The 19,243-nt window shown below is 34.1% G+C and overlaps 3 protein-coding genes across 8 annotated transcripts in view; 2 read left to right on the top strand and 1 right to left on the bottom strand.

Moving 5' to 3' along the window:
- Positions 1 to 5,091, bottom strand: part of LOC102595439 (C2 domain-containing protein At1g53590) — an 8,058-nt gene extending 2,967 nt beyond the window's left edge. Inside the window, exons 1-8 of the mRNA XM_006348294.2 lie at positions 4,503 to 5,091; positions 4,186 to 4,260; positions 3,578 to 3,721; positions 3,222 to 3,317; positions 2,988 to 3,119; positions 2,118 to 2,270; positions 1,989 to 2,030; positions 1,234 to 1,282 (exon numbers count right to left, since the gene is read on the bottom strand). Of these exons, the coding sequence (XP_006348356.1) occupies positions 1,234 to 1,282; positions 1,989 to 2,030; positions 2,118 to 2,270; positions 2,988 to 3,119; positions 3,222 to 3,317; positions 3,578 to 3,721; positions 4,186 to 4,260; positions 4,503 to 4,631 (820 nt within the window). The 5' untranslated portion in view covers positions 4,632 to 5,091. The remainder of the gene's footprint in view (positions 1 to 1,233; positions 1,283 to 1,988; positions 2,031 to 2,117; positions 2,271 to 2,987; positions 3,120 to 3,221; positions 3,318 to 3,577; positions 3,722 to 4,185; positions 4,261 to 4,502) is intronic.
- A 2,250-nt stretch (positions 5,092 to 7,341) lies between these two features.
- LOC102595113 (persulfide dioxygenase ETHE1 homolog, mitochondrial) lies at positions 7,342 to 12,929 on the top strand. The gene is made up of 9 exons (XM_006348293.2): positions 7,342 to 7,751; positions 9,294 to 9,422; positions 9,549 to 9,656; positions 10,808 to 10,942; positions 11,833 to 11,874; positions 11,988 to 12,047; positions 12,130 to 12,183; positions 12,495 to 12,519; positions 12,596 to 12,929. The coding sequence occupies exons 1-9, from the start codon at positions 7,521 to 7,523 to the stop codon at positions 12,685 to 12,687; spliced, it is 876 nt and encodes a 291-aa protein (XP_006348355.1). The 5' UTR covers positions 7,342 to 7,520; the 3' UTR covers positions 12,688 to 12,929.
- A 977-nt stretch (positions 12,930 to 13,906) lies between these two features.
- On the top strand, positions 13,907 to 18,709 carry LOC102594333 (60S ribosomal protein L18a-like protein). 6 transcript variants are annotated; one of them, XM_015309170.1, is made up of 6 exons: positions 13,909 to 14,454; positions 15,432 to 15,497; positions 15,943 to 16,029; positions 17,311 to 17,383; positions 18,116 to 18,233; positions 18,420 to 18,709. In XM_015309170.1, exons 1-6 carry the CDS (start codon positions 14,187 to 14,189, stop codon positions 18,480 to 18,482), a joined length of 675 nt encoding a protein of 224 aa, XP_015164656.1. In that variant the 5' UTR covers positions 13,909 to 14,186; the 3' UTR covers positions 18,483 to 18,709. The 6 variants fall into 6 exon arrangements, with proteins under 6 accessions (XP_006348353.1, XP_015164656.1, XP_006348352.1 ...); XM_006348290.2 differs by having other exon boundaries at positions 13,910 to 14,454; positions 15,964 to 16,029; XM_015309172.1 differs by having other exon boundaries at positions 14,342 to 14,454; positions 15,894 to 16,029.
- The last annotated feature ends 534 nt before the right edge of the window (positions 18,710 to 19,243 follow it).

The raw sequence follows: 19,243 nt of genomic DNA, 5'->3' as shown, positions 1-19,243 counted from the left end.
GGGTGGGGGGGGGGGGGTTGAATGGTAGCAAAAAGTTCACCCTTTTATGTAGTTTGAATTATTAATTAGGTTGAGACACCCACTACAACACACTAAACGTTTTAATAAACACTGACCGCCAGCTTACACTTCTTTTACAGCTTATCTCCTCAAATACAATTCAATCCCCTACCAACACAGTATGGCTTATATTAGAAAAATTTATAATACGTTGTGTATCAGCTAGTTCAAGTTCTCAAAGATGAATAACTGACACGGTTAGCTCACTGCCTAATACCACCTTACAACATTGTGGATAATGATCTTAAAACATATGAAACGTTCCAGGCTTTCCATACATTCAAATTAACTTCACTACCATTCATGGAATCAGGAATCAGGACTTCTTCCAACAATACTAGCACAGAATCATATATTGGTAGAATAAAAATGTTTGAAAGCCACTAAAGTCATCCCTCTGTTCACAGCTTACTCAAACAGGAAGTGGCCTTCTAAAACTTCTTTTTCATGATTGACTTTAATTTAATTCAGATAACTAACCTGATATCTGAATGGGTTAAGTAGGTTACAAATTCAGTGAGGGAAAAGGTTTAGCGACCCTCTTAACAAAGCAACACAGAAAGGCATAATACTGTAACATTTACTGGTGTCACCTTTTGGATGGAAAAGGTTGTGTGCCATGCAGATGACTCTTATTGTTAGCCTTTTCTCAATCCATTCAATTTGAATTGGTATTTTCTCCATCACAGTTATTGTGAAGAGACGTCTAAAATAATTAGTCTTGGACGGTATATTAGTGAAATTGTACGTATCGCCAAAAAATGGACCGATTTTAGGCTGCTCCCATTTTTCTCGCTACTACGGGAATCACTTTTGCTTTCTTTTCCTCTACTAAGATGTTTCAGTTCGCCAGGTTGTCTCTTGCCCAAAGCCCATTTTCAGTTTTTTGGTGAATAAAACTTAACAGATTGAAATCAAATTCATCAAAAAAAAATAAAAAAAATTCAACAATATTTATAATGATTTTTCAGAAAGTGAAATTTCCATCTCAACTATTGAAACATTCACTAATTATAATAGAGTATTAAGTATTCAAAAAATGAGAAATCTTTTAGTTTCTCGAATATTGATAATCTCTTATGTTTGATATTCAAGTCAAATTTCCTGTCAATGAGTTGGACTCAATTATATTGGAAACCAAACGACAAGGGGGAAAGCTAGGGTGACCATTACCTGGTTGCGGTGACACAAACTTCTCAACATCCACCACCAGCATGTTGGGCTGCAAGATATTAAGAATAACTTAGTCTAAAAGCTCTTCATGGACTTTTTCTCCTTTTCTTTTGGGCACATGGAAACCACAATACCTAATTGTAAACTATTCAAACCATTGAAGCGTAACTTCTATTTGGAACTTCCGTCGCCATCTAAGTTGCTTGGACTCGGGTGCGGATCTAGAAGACAGATCCTTCATGATCTAAATTTTAAGATTTGGGGGTACGGATCCAAGTATGGAGACAGGTGCAGGATTTGGCTAAAAATAATTCAAAATCTAAAAATAGAATTATATGTCTAAATTATGAGACATTATGGGGAAAATTCAAAAGATATTTCGAGGAGAAATATTGATCAAGAGGCGATTTCTAGAAGGTGATATAAGGAAAAGATGACACAGAAATTTCTATATACACGGTACTCCATTTTATTCAATCACCTTAGCTTTTGTTTAGATTTCAAAAATCGTTGTATTTGTCCCGAATTTCTCCATCAATTTTGGTCAAAGTACCTAAAATAAGTTCATCAAATATGGTACGGATCCCACCCGCATCCACATCGTATTGACAAGGGTGCGGCACCAAAAGTGAAGAGTCCGAGCCACTTAGGTTGCCATTCTTAAGCGCATCAATGTCTAAAATATGCTTCTACCACAAGTATATTAGGGGTATAACATTAAACAGAAGATGGACTCAAATCTGAACGAACCGCACCTCAACAAGTGTCTGCTCAAAGGCAACAGCAAGAAGTTTATCCTGATAAAGATGACAAGCAAATCTTAGGAAGAATGTACATATGTCAATTCAATGTTAGACAAAAACTGAGAAACTCATTGAACTAACCATCCATCCAGCAATTCCAGGAAGTTCTGTTACATCAAGTCCATGTGTGAAAATTGGCTTCACAGTCATCTGAAAATAAGGAGGCTCCACAAAGCAGACCCGCAAACGACCAAGAAACGGCCACTTCCTTAAGAACTTTACCCCAACCAAGACCTACATGGAACAGCGATACCTCCAAACATATTATTTTAGGAATCAAAATTTGGTCATCAAATAATACAGGGGAACAAAAGAATTGAGAGGAGAATAACTATATTCAACAGCTAAACTATCAACACTGAACATAGAATTCTCTAAGATTGTCATGAGTTTCCTCATTCCTTCGTATGCCATGTGTGCGCCTAGAATACCTAAAAAAAAGTGTGCTAGCTTGCTTGGCTAGCAGCACGGGAAGACATTCTTATAGCTGAAAATTTAGGAATAGAAGGGTAGCTCACTTCATTTGGTGCTTCATGTGCAAGAAATCAGGAGAAAATGTAAACCACTTGGTAATTTGTGTCATGTAGCACACTCATGCACCCACCAACTGTGGAGCACAATATGGGATATTTGTGGTATTGAATGCGTAATGCCTAATTCTACACAAACTTGCCACTGAGTTATGAATTTTGAAAGAAAAGGAGTACAGCATGGGAGATGGCCCAAAGGGCTACAGCGATAATCAATAAATATTTCACTAAAAGAGGACGTGCTAAAAAATTTAACGACTTGATGCTAATAGTTAAGACATTCACAAAATCTGCAACTATAAGTACTGAACGTTAAACTGATACTACTAATCCCCCTCCCCTCACCTCATTTCCCTTTTCAATATCAGATTTTTACAACGGAAGAAGATTTTCACAATATTAATTGCCATTAGTGAATCACCTTTCCCTCAACATGCATGCCCAACAGATGCAACTTCGCCCGCATCCCAAAGCCCAACCTTTTTCTCAGTTTCACAGCAAGAATTGCACTCATGTCATCGGCAGCACGAAAATTCATTCCCAACTCCAGGACCTGCACGGATAGATTTAAATTTAAGCCTCACCAAATAGAGCACAAGCGGGCAGAAGCCAAACTGTTGACATATATAAACATTCTTGAGTCAAGACTACATACCAAGTGATCATCTCCAGTAGATTCACGAAGAACCCTCATTTCTGTGAACATAGGTGGGCTTCTTCCCAAATAGAGGTGCTGAACTACAGCTTCTTTCTGTATGCATTAGGGGGGGAAATTACTCTTGATAACTCAACTCAGCAAACAAATTAATTCTTCAGAGTAAAGTTAAAAATTTGCTGGTTATGGCATAAGGATGACAACTATAATGTTGATGAAAGCAGAACTGCTAGAATTCGAGAACACTAAATAAAGGGAAAATATAGAAAATAGAGGCATTAAATGAAAGGTGATGCATAGAATCCAGAAAGAAAGCAATTAAGTAGCAGAAGGTACACATGCTTTGAACCACTTACGGCAGTCCAGGGTTTGTACTTCTGAAGAAACCATGGAATGATAGCGAGCAGAATTTTCTGTGAAACAATCTCCTCCATGCAGAGAGGCCAAATCTTTTCAATCGCATAGTTTAACCATCTCACTGATTCAGAGTCTAAAAGTACCTGGTAAAATAAAAAAACACTTTAAACCAAAAAAAGAAGAAGGCAGTAACTCAAGTCCAAATCACTCAAGAGTCAGCAGGGAAATTGCTGCTTATTCTAGCTCTTAATCTCAGTGATGAATGACTCAAGTCAAAATTTTGTTCTGAAAGGAACACAGAGGGAAAAATAGACAATATTTAAAGCTTGTAAGTGACTGCAAGAATCAGAAAAACTGTTGGTAAATCTTAAAGTTCCTAAATTTAGAATATTCTTCTGCTTTCTTGCAGTCTCAGTATCATCTCTCTTTGAGAATCACCAAATAAAAAAACATTTTTTGAGAATCAATTCAGTATCTTTTCTTTTGCCTGTCAAATCTAACAACAACAAAAATAATAAAGTTACCAAATCTATCATATTAACTTCAACAGACAAAAAGGGGGAAATGAAACTACTAAGTTCCAATAAAAGTCCTGCAAAATGCTTACTCTCCGCTGACAAGACTGTCTTTTTTCCTCAAACTGTAGCTTTCTCCTTAACTTTGTCACATACTGCTCATGAACCTTCAAAATTTAAAGAACATAATCAATCCAAATCAAATACTTAATATTAAAGCAAAAAGCCAGCATAAGACCATCAAAACTTGATAGTCAACGAAAAAAAAAAAAAAAAACACACCCGCATAATCTCACAAGTGGCGTCTGACGGTCTAGACTATACATAAACCTTATCCCTCAGCTCAGCAAAGAAACAACACATAAAAAAGTGCAAAATTGAAGTAAAAACACAATCTTTAGCAACTTACCATATAGAGATAGATAAGCGATAGGAAGTACGCAAAAGGGTGGCAACAATCGAAGGAATTAAGCAACCATAGTGCAAGCAACACAATACCCACATGATGAATTATTGTAGCATCCGTTATACTCGACATTTTAATCCACCCCCAAACCCAAAAACCAAAACTGCTTCTTCCTCTCTCTATATACACAGTTCTTGATCCCAAAATGACCAACACCCACTGCAACTAGTCTAAAAGCTTAACCCAAAATTCTGATTAAGTACTTAAAACTCCATTTAACTTGAATCCCATTAATTGCAATAGTATTGAAGACATTCAGTGTATTTTACGCGTAAGTGTACACTTTTTATAGTACTGAAACTGACGTAAAAACGACTTGGGGGTTTTCAAATGGGGTTTAAGATTTCAAATTGAGTAATTAAGTTTCAGGATGACGAAGTAGTCAAGCAAATCGGCGAAAGATTTTCATTTTTGGAGCGTTAGAAGGGAGAAGTTGATCAGAGTTGCAAGTTGGGAAAGTCTCTGTGTTTTGGTGTTTTCTAGTTTTTTCATGCTTTTTGACTGCCAGAAATTTCGCTATTGTGGGGTTCCTTGTAATATACGTACACATACCCGCATAATATATAAACGTGTCTTTTAATTTAATAATATTTAATATTTATATTTACGTTAAATTAATTTTGAAGATATAATTTTATTAGTCAACTAAGGATATACTTTTAGTTATGTGATATAGAATATGTTGCATGTCTGGCCATTATTCTAGTAAACGTATATTTAATTAACTCAATCGTGTATTATCTTTTTTGTGACAAAAAGCACGTTTGCACATGATGGAATTCCTGTAATTATGTGGGCATGTTCTGCTCAAAAGTCACTTTGTTCCTTCTCCCATATTTGAAAAAGGAAGTCAATGTTTTTTTTTTTAACTTACATAATTAATTTTCTATAATGCATATTATAAATATATAGTATGTGTTATGTATGGATATTTTTGCCTAATATCAGGTCATTAAGATATATATAAAATTATGGAGTAATAAATTAAGATTTCTGAAGTAAAAAATCCATCCAAGTAAAAATGTATTGGAAATGAATCAGTCAAATGATGATGAGGCCAAGGAAATTGATATCATTTGATTAAATATCTGGTGGGACAAACTATTGTCGGCGTAGAAACTAATCATGTGAGATAATTTGATATTAATAATTGATTATTTCATCAACTTCACTATCTTATTACATATTACTTCCTCCGTCTCTAATTACTTGTCTACTTTTCCTTTTTTAGTTATCCCTAATTACTTGTCTATTTTGACAAATCAAGAAAGAACAAAATATTTTTACCTATTATACCCTCAATTAATTACTTTGAAAAAGGTAGAATTTCTTGAAAAACTTAAGTTTTTAATTCATCAACTTCATAATTAATAGGGGTAAGATGGTAAACTCACTATATCAATAATTGATTTCTTAATAGGCGTGTCAATTCAAAAAGTGGACAAGTAATTAGGGACAGAGGGAGTATTAATTAATAGTAATTTCTTATTTCTTATATCTATATATATATATAATGGATGATAATAATAGCAGGAAACTGCTGAAGATTTACATCCCACCTAATCTTTTGTCTTTAACAATTTTATTGTCTTTCCCACTTGGTGTCTGGACTCTAGAGTTCATATTGGAGCCTCGATTAAATTTGGATTGCGCATTACAGAACCTAATCGGGGATGATATTCCCAACAAAATTTTCTTCATACCCAAGGCTGACCTCTGATTAAGGACGAAACAATCTTACTATTGCACCATAACTCAGGTAGGTAACAATATTTATATATTCCTGACGTAGTACTTAGTAAATTAAATTAAATAGTTGATTGGAGATTTGAGTCTCCATTCCACCTACGTCTCTTCGTTATCGTTTTTCTTTAAATTAATTAATTAATTAAACAAACCCTTTGCTAAGCTTGTTTGTTTTGATATGATTTCCCAGTGAGTCTCTAATTGGCTACAAATTTTACCTCATAAGTAAAATTTCTTGTGTTGCTCATTTGAAAAGTATATACTAGTTAATTATTATTAAAAAAAAATAATTAAATTAGATCATAATTAAACAATCAATATCTTATATAAAAAAGCAAGTTAGTTAATGCAATTGAAATTTCTGTTCAATAAATAACACATTGCATTATTATAATTTATACGATACGTTACTTATTGAAAGTTCGCATATATAATTAGGATTGATATCCGAAAGACAATTTATAAAGAACTTGTTCAATATTTTTTTGAAAGTTGAGATTATGTAAAAAAAATATAAATTAAGCAAGATAAAAGTTCAAAGCCATACTATATGATATTTTATGTCTTGCAATTTCTTGGATTAGAACATGTTAGTAAAAAAGTCGGCCCTGAAATAAAACACCATTTTTTTAGGAATAAAACAAATCATAAATATGAATTATGATATGATAACTTAAATAATACTAGTATAAATATTAAAATGAAATTTATATTATAATTTCATAAATTTAAAGTGGGCAAATAGTGAAACACTTTCACCCGTGCACAGATTGGAGCCCCGGATATGATTATTAGTATTAATATTATTAATTTTTAGCTTTTCCAACACGAATCCGAATTAGCCCAATTAGGCGTACATCCCAAAGTAATTGAATTTCAGATTCATTAACAATGATTAAGCTATCAACATGGGTTGTGGTACACTGGTCGGTTCGAGCTTGAATATGGAAAAAATCTTTATTGGGAGCGCCGCCACCCCGGATGGGCTCTGTAGAGCGCGATTTAAATTTAGTTGAAGCTCCTGAATTTCGAATATGAAAAAAAAAAACAATGATTAAGCTTTAAGCTTGCTGACAATGGAGGCCAATGAGAGAGAGAGGGGCACTGTACACTGCGAAAACCATCGCCAATTGGAAAGTTGCATTCCATTGACGTCACTCTATACTTGTAAAATACGGAAACAAATATAGAGATAATCGGAAGCAAAACAAGAGAATGCTGAGATTCCGATGTATTCAATTGTTCACATCACCGTTCGAAGCCCCTTTTATTCAATCGTTCAAACCCCACACTTCTATCAGGTGTGCTCAAATGGGTTCGTATTCTACGACGTCGTCTTCTGCTCAAAATAGCCCTAAACTTGTTTTCCGTCAGCTCTTTGAGAAGGAATCATCTACCTATACTTACCTTCTTGCTGATGCTTCGCACCCCCAAAAGCCCGCTCTGGTAAATTTATTTGCATATTTTGTTCTTTTACTTTGATTTGATTTTGGTGTGTACAATTTGGGGTACCCGAGACCTCTTGGTTAAGAATGAAGAGTACTTGCCACTCCACCACAACCCTTGTTGGTAGTGTAATCCCAAACTTGGGTCTGTGGAGGATGGTGTGTACGCGGTATTACCCTACTTCAAGAAGGTAGAGAGAGGGGTTGTTTTTGATAAAGCTCGGCTTAAGTAAAGCGTATCAAAAGTCAAAGTATGTAAAGTAAATACATCAGTGAATTACTAATAGTATGAAAAAGTTTGTAGCTTTTTGGTCCTTCTCTGAAGTGAAAGGACACTGGGGTATTGTAAATGGAAAATAGGTGATAATGTTCTTATACAAGTACACAAGGGGTGGAGAAACTGAAGTTTTACCTGTAGTCTATAGTTAAGTTTAAGTTTATATGATGTTAGGTCATTGAGTTGCTAACTGTTGTTGGGGTCATCTGTCCAGCTATAGTTTTTGTTTGTTTGATGTACATAACTCTTATTGGTGATGGAGTCTCTTAATTATAAGAAAAAAGGAAAAAGAAATACATAGAGGTGGAAATGGAAAGGAGAGGACTTATTTAAAGAACTTATGCTAAGGTAAAATCTCTAACTTTTTAGTTTCAGCCTTTAACTTATATCATGTTTCCTATGGATAACTACCTCTCTACCGCACAAAGGTAGGGTAAGTTCTGCGTACAACCTACCCTCCCCAGACCCTACTTGTGAGATAACAGTTAACACTGGGCATGTTGTTGTTTCCTATGGATAACTAGATCAAGATTTGTAATCTCACAAGTTTATCATTTAAAGGTGTTTTAGTAGAATAAATTTGATGTTTAGCCTTTCGGCATGAAGGACACAGAGAAAGAAGACGAGCAGTATTCCCGCCAAAAAGAAAAAAAGAATTTCTGTGAAGAAAGCTTTGAACTTCTCAATTGATTAAAGTGCGCAATGCTAGCAGACTAAACAATTTACATTCCCATCCCTTTCAAATCGATAAGTCTTTGAAGATACTTTCTGTTAATTCAATACCAATGCACTTACTAGCCAAAGCCCATGAAACACTAGTAAAGGAAAGGAATGACCAACTAAACGTGCATTATTATACCTCAACTATGGTACATCAGTCGTAGCAACTATACTTTTGGATAGTTTTTTTCTTGATCAACTAGGAGCATGTGGAGTGGAATTTAAATCCCAGACAACAATGGATTGAAAAGTCAAACAAGGAGACAGTGAAGTTAGTGCAGCTTATTTATAGTCTTTTTCAATGTTTTAGGGTGAACATCAGGTAAGCTGTAGCACATAATTCATTATGCTGCATCGTGTCTATAATTATATTATTCATCAATATCTGAAAGTTGAAGTTTTAATTAACGTTGCATATGTCTTGTAGATTGAAGGAACTAATATTGATTTAGTTCAATTATTTTTAAATACTTCTCATTATCTGCTAATTACTTTATGTTAGACATTGTGATTTAAAGTTGATGCATGAAAGTAATCCAACTGCAGCTGATTGACCCAGTGGACAAAACAGCGGATCGTGATCTTGCACTTGTTAAGGAACTGGGTTTGAAGCTTATATATGCTATAAACACACATGTACATGCTGATCATGTCACTGGCTCTGGCTTGATCAAGGTTGGGCTTAAACTTCTTAAATTTGGTAACTAATTAGTTCATTTGTAAATGATAATTTGCTTGATACTGCTTTTCCATTTCTCCAGCTGATTTTATAAAGGTTCATTATAATTTTCAATCTCGCAGACAAAGTTCCCTGGTGTGAAATCAATCATATCAAAAGCAAGCAATGCAAAAGCTGATCTTTTTGTTGAACCTGGTGATAAGATCTACTTTGGTGATATTTTCCTGGAGGTATAGATGTCTGAAGTGTTTTAACTTTAGATTTTTCCATATAGCTTTAGTGGTAGAAAATTATGTCGATGATTATGGTTCTATAGTATTTCCTTTGCAAGGAAAAGTTAGTTCAACGTTAGGAAAATCACCTTGTTCTAAATGTTTGAACCATGTTCCAAATGTCTGAACATTTATATGTACTACAAAAACATTTATGGGGTTGTGCCTAACGGTTCTTGAAAATTATGTAAATGATTACGGTTCTATAGTATTTCCTTTGCAAGGAAAAGTTAGTTCAACGTTAGGAAAATCACCATGTTCTAAATGTCTGAACATTTATATGTACTACAAAAACATTTATGGGGCTTTGCTTAACGGTTCTTAAACAACTTGCAAATTCAGGATCATTTTACCTTTGCTTATTGTGCTCTAGTCATCAATAATCATGGAGAACATGTGATTTTCTTTTGAGATAAGATGAGGTTGTTTGAATGCTCTTCGTTATTGTGGGCCTAGTTGTTATCACAATTAGATGTAGAATGAGCTTGATTTTTTTTCTTGTAATTACTTGATAGGTCCTTAATTGGGTTAGTCAGTTTTCTTGATAAGCATTAGTTCTTTAAATTCTTGGTTCTGTGAAAAGAAGATCTATGTTTAATATCACTAGGGTAACATGGAATTCGAGCATTATGGCAAATTTAATTTACTTAACTTTCATTTAATTTCATCTTTGAAATAATTAAGATGCTCAATTTCAATTTTCAACTCGTCGTACAAATTTCTTTGAGAGAAATATTTATGATCTTATTAGTTGAATCCTGTTTAGTCTTCAGTCACTGAAATGTATGGCTTAGTGACATGTCATCTCAATAAAGACGTCAATGACACAATTAAATGATTAATACATTTCCTTAAAACTTTCTTTGAACTGCACTTTTTTCTAGTTTATCTCAGCTTAAAACCATTCTATAACTGTCATTTTCTACCTCTCTAACACTTACAACATTGTTTTTCCCCGTTTCCGTGCTAGTCATATTGAACCAAATAGAATTGTATTAGATGAATGAGCCTGAAAAATCAACTAAACTAGGCTGTGGTGCAGGAACAGTGGGCTGGAAGTTACCTACATCTTTGAGCCGTTTTCTAATGTAATAGTGCTTCCATTGCAGGTTCGTGCAACTCCTGGTCATACACTTGGATGTGTTACCTATGTCACGGGAGATGGATCCAATCAACCTCAACCAAGGATGGCCTTTACTGGCGATGCCCTTTTGATACGTGGATGTGGAAGGACAGACTTTCAGGTATATCCTCTCTATGCAATATGCCATGCAACTTGCTGACTTTTAGTGGACCTTTGACTAAAGGGAAAAGTTTGATAATGCATACAACTCATTTATTCTCTGGTAAACTCTTAAGATTGCTTTTCTAGCTAACATTAGCTAAACAATGTGGTTAGATAGATAAGACTATTCTTTAACTAACTAAGGAGATTAAACTAGAAAATGATAGGATAATGTCAAATGTCATTGTTGAAAACATCATATTTGGATGCTCCCAAGGCCTAGCTCAAGTGGCAAAAGGTGGAGGATTTGTGGCTTAGGTCGCAGGTTCAAGCCCTACACCATGCAAAGCGAAGCCCGGTATTTAAGTGGAGAAGGGTAGAGGGGCGGGCCCATTATCCACCGAGTTTAGAAGGCTGTGATTGGTCCAAAGGGAGGTCACAGATGGATTTCTCGGTTATCAAAAAAAAAAAAAAAGCATCATATTTGGTCTTGATAATATCCATACCTGAGATGGTGGGACAAAGAAAGCTACAATCCATGCTTGTAGCATCCTTATCTTGGATGCCATCCATACATGATACTGAATTGAGAACAAATTATTTCAGGTGACAAATTTTCTCTTTCCAATTGACTATGGTCCACACTCTCTTATCTTTTATCCTTCTTTGAAATAATTATCCTTGTACATTCTGAAAGTAAAATTTATTTAACCAAACAGTATTTAAGTCTTCCAGGGATTGGGTCATAGGTTTGTGAACAGTATTAAGTCTTAATGCATCGGCTTTTCCTATTTTGCTTCTCTTCTTGTTTATCAAGGAATGACTTTATTTGTTTGGGTTTAGGGGTGGATATTGGGATATGAAAATTTTGTGCCTTATAATATCAATACTTTTCTTACTTTATGACAGGGTGGAAGTTCAGACAAATTGTATGATTCAGTTCATTCACAGGCAAGGACATAAAAACTGTTACGTATTTTTAACATGAAAGAGAAAAAACAGCATACTATGATGCCGAATGTTCCTTCTTTTCTTTCTGATTCATCAACTTTTTGTGAGAACAGATTTTCACATTGCCTAAAGACACATTGTTATATCCTGCTCACGACTACAAAGGGTTCACCGTAAGGATACATCCGTTAGTTGTTCACTATTAATTTGCATATTTCAGTTGCTTGTTTACAAGTGTATATATTTTATTTTCAGGTCAGCACAGTGGGAGAGGAAATGCTATACAATCCACGCCTATCAAAAGATAAGGTACTTTTCTGGCAAGAAGTTTTTACCCAAGTTTCAAGACTAGGCTAAATTTAGTCTATGTAGTTAAAAAGTGGAAACACTTGCAAAATCAACAGCCTACTTTAGTTGAACTCTGAAACGAAAAAGTTCCTTGTGTTTGCCGAATAGTAATTGACGAAAGCACATTTGACGATAGAGTTATTTTATTTTTCTTATTTGTTGTTCAAATTTAGAAATCTTGCTGTCATATGAAGACCTCTTTCTACAATCATTTCAGCTCTCCTTTGAAACTAGTTTAAGTTCTCATATTTTTTCTGAAACATTCTTTACAGGAAACATTCAAAAACATCATGCAGAGTAAGCCATTCTACCTCTTTGCTCTTTTCTTTGTAATTTTCTCATTGCTTGCTGATGATAGCATCTTCTATAACAGATTTGAATTTGTCATATCCAAAAATGATGGACGTCGCAGTTCCAGCTAACATGGTTTGTGGATTACAAGAGACAAAATCAGAAGCATGCTAAATTCTTCTTTCATGGTCACTACGAATGTAAATGGGAAGCAAGGTATACACGTTTGAAGCGAAAGTTAACGAAATAATGTTTAGCTGGAGAAGTTGAATAAGATATTCCACAATATAGTTTCAAAAAGCTATGTAGTTTTAATTGATGATAAGAATCTTGAATATATGTATGTAACTTGATTTCTGAGATGGCTGAGATGGGAATAATGAAAGTGAAATTTATCAGTTGCTGCATTTTCTGAATTATAGTAGCAATTCAGATCCAAGTTTATGCCTGAGTGTTATACTGTGTAGAACAATGAAAGGAGAATTTGTTCAGATAAAAAAGAAGAAAAATTACAACCTTAGCGGATTTGTGCCAGGAAGTCCCACATTTGGGGAAGCAAAGTGCTTCCTAATGTCGATTTTGTATCCATGGAAACTTGAGGACTCAAAATTGAAACATCTAACTAAAGACGAAGAAGTACTACTTGCAATCCTTGTTGCTTGTCATTGACTGCAGCTGCACTATGTTAAGTAGACTTTGGAGGACAAAAAACAACAGGTCCCAGTGTTCCCATGTTCTATGCCAAAACTGAAATAATTGTAGAAAGAGAATATGAGTCTTGACAACGAAGTATCAATAATTAGGTGAGAAATAAATAAGGACAAATTTTTAAATGAAAATTAAATAATTATAAAATGAGTAGAGAACCAATAAAAGATGAGAAATAGAAATTAGAAAATATCCAACTCTTATTTCATTTCAGTTATTTATGATTCTATAATTAGTATTATAGACTTTACAACTGAAAACTATGATCAAAACACTATCTTCATACTTTATCCTTCTTCTTGTATGATTATTATGTGACTTACATCCAACTAAACACTTCAAAATAGTTCAAAACATAGACTTCTGTTATTACCAGAGATAAATTCAGAATTTAAATTTGTAAACTTAAGTATTCTTAACACTAAATTCATTGTAATTTTGAGTTTAGATTTTATATTTTCAAAAATTATAGTTATTTTTTACACATATTTAAACTCAATATAAAAAATATTAAGATGAATTCATTAATTATGTGAATTATTTTTTAAACTATTAATAAATCTTGTTGTTTTTATTTACATGAATATCAATTAGTAAAATATTTACTTGCAACCAAAGTAAAAGTAATTGTTAAACAGTCTATGCATGCAAAATATCTTAGGGGCTAAGACAGCACTTGGGTGCTGATAATTAGTCAAAATGAAAAAAAAAATTCTGATTATTGAAATAATTGTTAGAGATTCAAATGATTTAGCAAACTAGTCAAACAAGAAAGTGAGGAGGCAAATATTATATTAGTTTCGTTTTAATTTGTTTATCTGATTTTTGATTTAATGCTGAGTGAAATGTTTCAAAATATCCATGGGATCTTGTGATTGAAATTAAAGATAGAAAAGTCATTTGCTTTTGCTTCTTGTGTAACAAAAATTTCAACTATTTTTAGTTGAAAACTCCAAATTTCAATTATGAGTGAAGAAGGCAAGGACAGACATTATCACCACCATGGCCACCATTATGGTCACCACCACCACCATTATGGTCACCACCATCACCACCATGAGGAGACCCAACCACCCCCACCATGGCTACCAACAGCACCACCAGTAGTAACTGAATATGGTACTTTTCAACCACCTCCTCAACCAGTAATCGGTTTTCCTCTGCCAGTTCCTCCACCTGGATCAGTACTTGAACCTTCTGAATACTATGCTCGTGTCTATCAGTCTGTTCCAGGTAACCCCTTTTGTTCTCATCTCAGAATTTATTAAGGATAGCTGGATTGATTAATTTTCTTGAAATGATTCAATTTATTTGATTCTGGGTGAAAAGTTTGCGGCTTTTTGCAATATTTAGTTGAAAATCGGAGCTAGATGTGGTCACCTTTCTGATCTAACACCACAGGCGATGGCCAGGGATCATCCTCTCAATAGGACAGAAAAGAAAGAAGGAATCTTCCTAGGAAGAACCTAGACGATTTCTGGAATCATCCTTGACTTTGTTGTTCACAGTAGCAGCTTGCCAAGTGGGAGAATGAGGACCGTCAGATTGAGGGTATGAAGGCTATAACATAGAGTTGGAGGCCTTATTTCTGGGACATCCAGAAAATGCTAGTCATCATTAGCTCATTGGCTTGCTTTCTGATAGCTTTCTCTAGGCTAAGAAATTCGATGACTCATCCTAGGGCTTTTCTTTTTGTTCCCCTTTGTAATGCAATCGAAAAGAGATCAGAACCAAGTGAAAAAAGGTTTCATAAGCAAACATTATTGTGGAAATCAAGGGAGAGTGCCATTTTAGAAAAGATACAATAGTTTCCGATTCCCCCAAGCTTAGGGGTCAATTACGGGGGGTAACCGGTCGATCAACTCATTTTTTGTGTCTTTTGCAACATTAAGTTGAGTTATGGTGAAAAGTTTGAGTTTTTCTGCAATATTAAGTTGAGTTATGGTTAAAGTTTGTGTCTTTTGCAAAATACAGTTGAATTATGTTGAAAAGTTTGTGCCTTTTCCATCATTCAGTTGAGTTATGTCGATAATTTTGTGTCTTTTGTATCATTCAGTTGAATTATGTTGAAAAGTTTGTGTCTTTTTGCAACATTCAGTAGAATTGTGTTGAAAAGTTTATTGTCTTTTGCAACATCCAGTTATATTGTGTTGAAAAGTTTGTATCTTTTCAACCACCTCCTCAACCAGTAATCGATTTTCCTCTGCCAGTTCCTCCACCTGGAGCAGTACTTGAACCTTCTGAATACTATGCTCATGGCTATCAGTCCGTTCCAGGTACCCCTTTTGCTCTCATCTCAGAATTCATTCTGGATTGATTAATTTTCTTGAAATGATTCAATAATTTGATTTTGGGTGAAAAGTTTGTGTCTTTTTGCAATATTTAGTTGAATTGTGTTGAAAAGTTTGTCTTTTTGCAATATTAAGTTGAGTTATGGTGAGAAGTTTGTGTTTTATGCAATATTAAGTTGAGTTATGGTAAAAGTTTGTATCTTTTGCAATATTCAGTTGAATTATGTTGAAAAGTTTGTGCCTTTTGCATCATTCAGTTGAGTTATGTCGATAATTTTGTGTCTTTTGTATCATTCAGTTGAATTATGTTGAAAAGTTTGTGTCTTTTGCAACAGTCAGTAGAATTTTGTTGAAAAGTTTAGTGTCTTTTGCAACATCCAGTTATATTGTGTTGAAAAGTTTGTATCTTTTCAACCACCTCCTCAACCAGTAATCAGTTTTCCTCTGCCAGTTCCTCCACCTGGAGCAGTACTTGAACCTTCTGAATACTATGCTCGTGGCTATCAGTCCGTTCCAGGTACCCCTTTTGTTCTCATCTCAGAATTCATTCTGGATTGATTAATTTTCTTGAAATGATTCAATAATTTGATTTTGGGTGAAAAGTTTGTGTCTTTTTGCAATATTTAGTTGAATTGTGTTGAAAAGTTTGTCTTTTGCAATATTAAGTTGAGTTATGATAAAAGTTTGTGTTTGCAATATTCAGTTGAATTATGTTGAAAAGTTTGTGCCTTTTGCATCATTCAGTTGAGTTATGTCGAAAAGTTTGTGTCTTTTGTATCATTCAGTTTGAATTATGTTGAAAAGTTTGTGTCTTTTGCAACATTCAGTAGAATTGTGATGAAAAGTTTATAGTCTTTTGCAACATCCAGTTATATTGTGTTGAAAAGTTTGTGTCTTTTACAACATTCAGTTGAATTGTGTTACACAGTTTGTGTCTTTTTCAACATTCAGTTGAATTATGTCAAAAAGTTTGTGTCTTTTGTATCATTCAGTTTGAATTATGTTGAAAAGTTTGTGTCTTTTGCAACATTCAGTAGAATTGTGATGAAAGTTTATAGTCTTTTGCAACATTCCTTTTAATTATGTTGCAAAGCTTGTCTCTTTTGCAACATTCAGTTGAATTATTGAAAAGTTGTGTCTTTTGCAACATCCCATTGAATTGTGTCGAAACGCTTGTCTTTTGTGACATTCAGTTGAACTATGTCATTAACTATATAAATCAGTAAGCTGTCTTTCTTAGATTTAGTTGCAAGATTATTGATTTTTTATGACTTGCAAATTTCAGAATTCTACTGGATAAGATTAGGGACACTCTTAGTGTACTGCTTCACGTTTGTGGATTCTTTGCTTACATTTGTTTTCTGTCTTCCATATTTAGTAAATACAATGGTGGATCGAGGATCTAAACTTGATCGGTTCAAAATTTACGTTCTCACCATTATATGCAATGCACCTTATCATTTATGGGTTGAGATTTTAGTATTTGTTAAAACTTAAGTAATTTTTTCACTTACATAGAAAGTGCTGGTTGGGTTGAAGCTGTTTCTACATTATATATGCCTCTGAATAACTAAGTACAATTGCCTCCCTATGTTACTGTTAATTTTGTTATCTTCTGTTCGTAAAAATGTTACTGATGAACTGTTACAGTGCAACATATAAAGAGGTTTTGTTTCTGGGATTGTATTTGATCTGTTTGGATGTTCACTGAGCTCTGAAATTTGGGTCATAAACTGTTATTCGTTTTATAGAACTGTTTGCAATTTTAAATTTATTGGCTCATTTCTTTGTATTTTAGGTTATGTGGTTGATGAGAGGAGACCTGTGACAGAGCCCCGCCTTCCTTTTGGTATTGGTCTTGGCTGGTTCTTGTAAGTTCCCTAGTTTCCTTTACACTCGTAGACTAATGCCATCGTGTCCCAAGTCCATTTTCCACATGTTTAGGCTTAAACTCAACAAAATTCATTTTTGGTAACACTAGTTTTTAGTCTATGTCATGAGCTCTTTTCCACTCATTCTGTTTATTTTTTTGTTGTGTTTTTTATCTGTTTCCGGGGTAGGTAGATATGTATTGCCACTTTAGAGGAGTCAATGACGTTAATAACCAAAAGCCGAAGAAATGAAAGAAATGTTCTGTTTGCTCTTTGAGAGATGTAATGCTGGACAATTTTTCTTCTTGATCTTTCATATTCCCCTCTTGAATAACATGTTTCAGGGGAGCATTAGGTGCAGTTTGAACTTCCACGCTAATTGTATGTGGCTCGAAATTATCTAGTGGTGAAAGGCTACTATGAGGGTTGAACAAACTCCTCTGCATTCGGTGTCTCCTTTTCGTCTATTTTCTTAAAAGCCTCACTTATCAACATCGAACTTGAATCCCATCATTCATCAGCAAAACAAATTAAGACAAAGAGGCTGAAGGCGCAAGCAAATTATTACTTTTTTATGTATAAATATTATAGATGATGAACCCCTTGTGAAAATACTGACTCCACCACTAGTACAGTAGTACCCTCTATACATATATGGCACATTTAATCCTGCAGTTTGATCTTATGAATATAAAGATACAATGAAGTGATTTGGGGTTTTATTTTTTGAAGGTTCATTATTGGTTTCTTTCTTGCTGGCTTCCCTTGGTATGTTGCTGCATTTATCCCGCTTTGCAACAGATCAATTGATCATCGAGAGAAATCAGGATACGTTGCATGCACCATTGCTGTAAGTGATCTCTTTCATTCTTTTCTGGTGATGTTCTCAACTGCATGAGAACGAAAAATCAAGTGTGTTTTCACATTTGATTCATTTAAGAATTTTGTTAATGAAATGGCACTCAACTAGTATAGCGCGATAGATATATGTTCTTCGTAGCTTAATGGCTCCATCAAACACTGTTGCATGTTGCAGGCTGTTCTTGCTGTAATTGGTAATATCATATTTGGCTTGACATGGATATTATTAACAGAATAATGGTGATCAACATCTGTGGAGTATTCGTGTTCTAGCTAGTTGGCTTGATTAATCCACATTTATTCAGAACATTTCTGTAAAACAAAAGTTACATGTTTTAATTAGATATATATATGTGCTTCCTGTATTATGATGAAATCATTCAATACTATTCTTGTTTGTCTTAAGATTTGGTTATGACTTATGAGAGTGACTCCTTTAAACATGGCACAAAAGTTTCTGTCTAACTCTCAACGTCCATCTTTACTTGTCTATAATACTCCTAAAAGTACGTAGTTGTACAACTTTACTTGTCTAGTTTAAAAAATCAAGAAATAATTTACCATTTTGCGTCTATGTTACCTTTGTTATTAAATACTATCCATTCTCCAACATGAAGAAAACTAAGAGCCCGTTTGGATTGGCTTTAAAATGTAGCTTTTAAGTCATAAATAAAAAGTCAAACTGAAATGACTTTTAAGTCAAAAAATAAAAAGTAGGGGGAAACTTACTTTTGGTTTTTGACTTATTTTAAGTCGTTTTTTACCTTGTCAAACACTTCCCAACTTATTTTAAGTTATTTTTGACTTATTTTAAATTATTTTCATATTTGTCAAACACTTCCAGAAGTCAAAAACTGATTTAAAAGTAGGTTTGATCAACTTTTAAGCCAATCCAAACACCCTCTAACTAGTTAGTACAAATTGTAAGATTTTAAATTACCATTCTACTCGTGACAACAAATAGCTGAGGTTTTTTCCTTTCTTGTTTGGGCATAACTT

The sequence above is a fragment of the Solanum tuberosum genome, unplaced genomic scaffold, assembly GCF_000226075.1.
Source record: "Solanum tuberosum cultivar DM 1-3 516 R44 unplaced genomic scaffold, SolTub_3.0 scf00096, whole genome shotgun sequence".
Classification (NCBI taxonomy): domain Eukaryota; kingdom Viridiplantae; phylum Streptophyta; class Magnoliopsida; order Solanales; family Solanaceae; genus Solanum; species Solanum tuberosum.
This window is presented reverse-complemented; position numbering and strand designations above follow the sequence as displayed.

Bases quoted from the DNA above. Each gene is read 5' to 3' on its own strand.
- LOC102595113 (XM_006348293.2), top strand. From the start codon at position 7,521: ATGCTGAGATTCCGATGTATTCAATTGTTCACATCACCGTTCGAAGCC. The intron at 9,423-9,548 runs GTTGGGCTTAAA...TCAATCTCGCAG, and splicing joins CTGGCTCTGGCTTGATCAAG to ACAAAGTTCCCTGGTGTGAA. The intron at 10,943-11,832 runs GTATATCCTCTC...ACTTTATGACAG, and splicing joins GTGGAAGGACAGACTTTCAG to GGTGGAAGTTCAGACAAATT.
- LOC102594333 (XM_015309170.1), top strand. From the start codon at position 14,187: ATGAGTGAAGAAGGCAAGGACAGACATTATCACCACCATGGCCACCAT. The intron at 16,030-17,310 runs GTACCCCTTTTG...TTTGTATTTTAG, and splicing joins TGGCTATCAGTCCGTTCCAG to GTTATGTGGTTGATGAGAGG. The intron at 17,384-18,115 runs GTAAGTTCCCTA...TATTTTTTGAAG, and splicing joins ATTGGTCTTGGCTGGTTCTT to GTTCATTATTGGTTTCTTTC.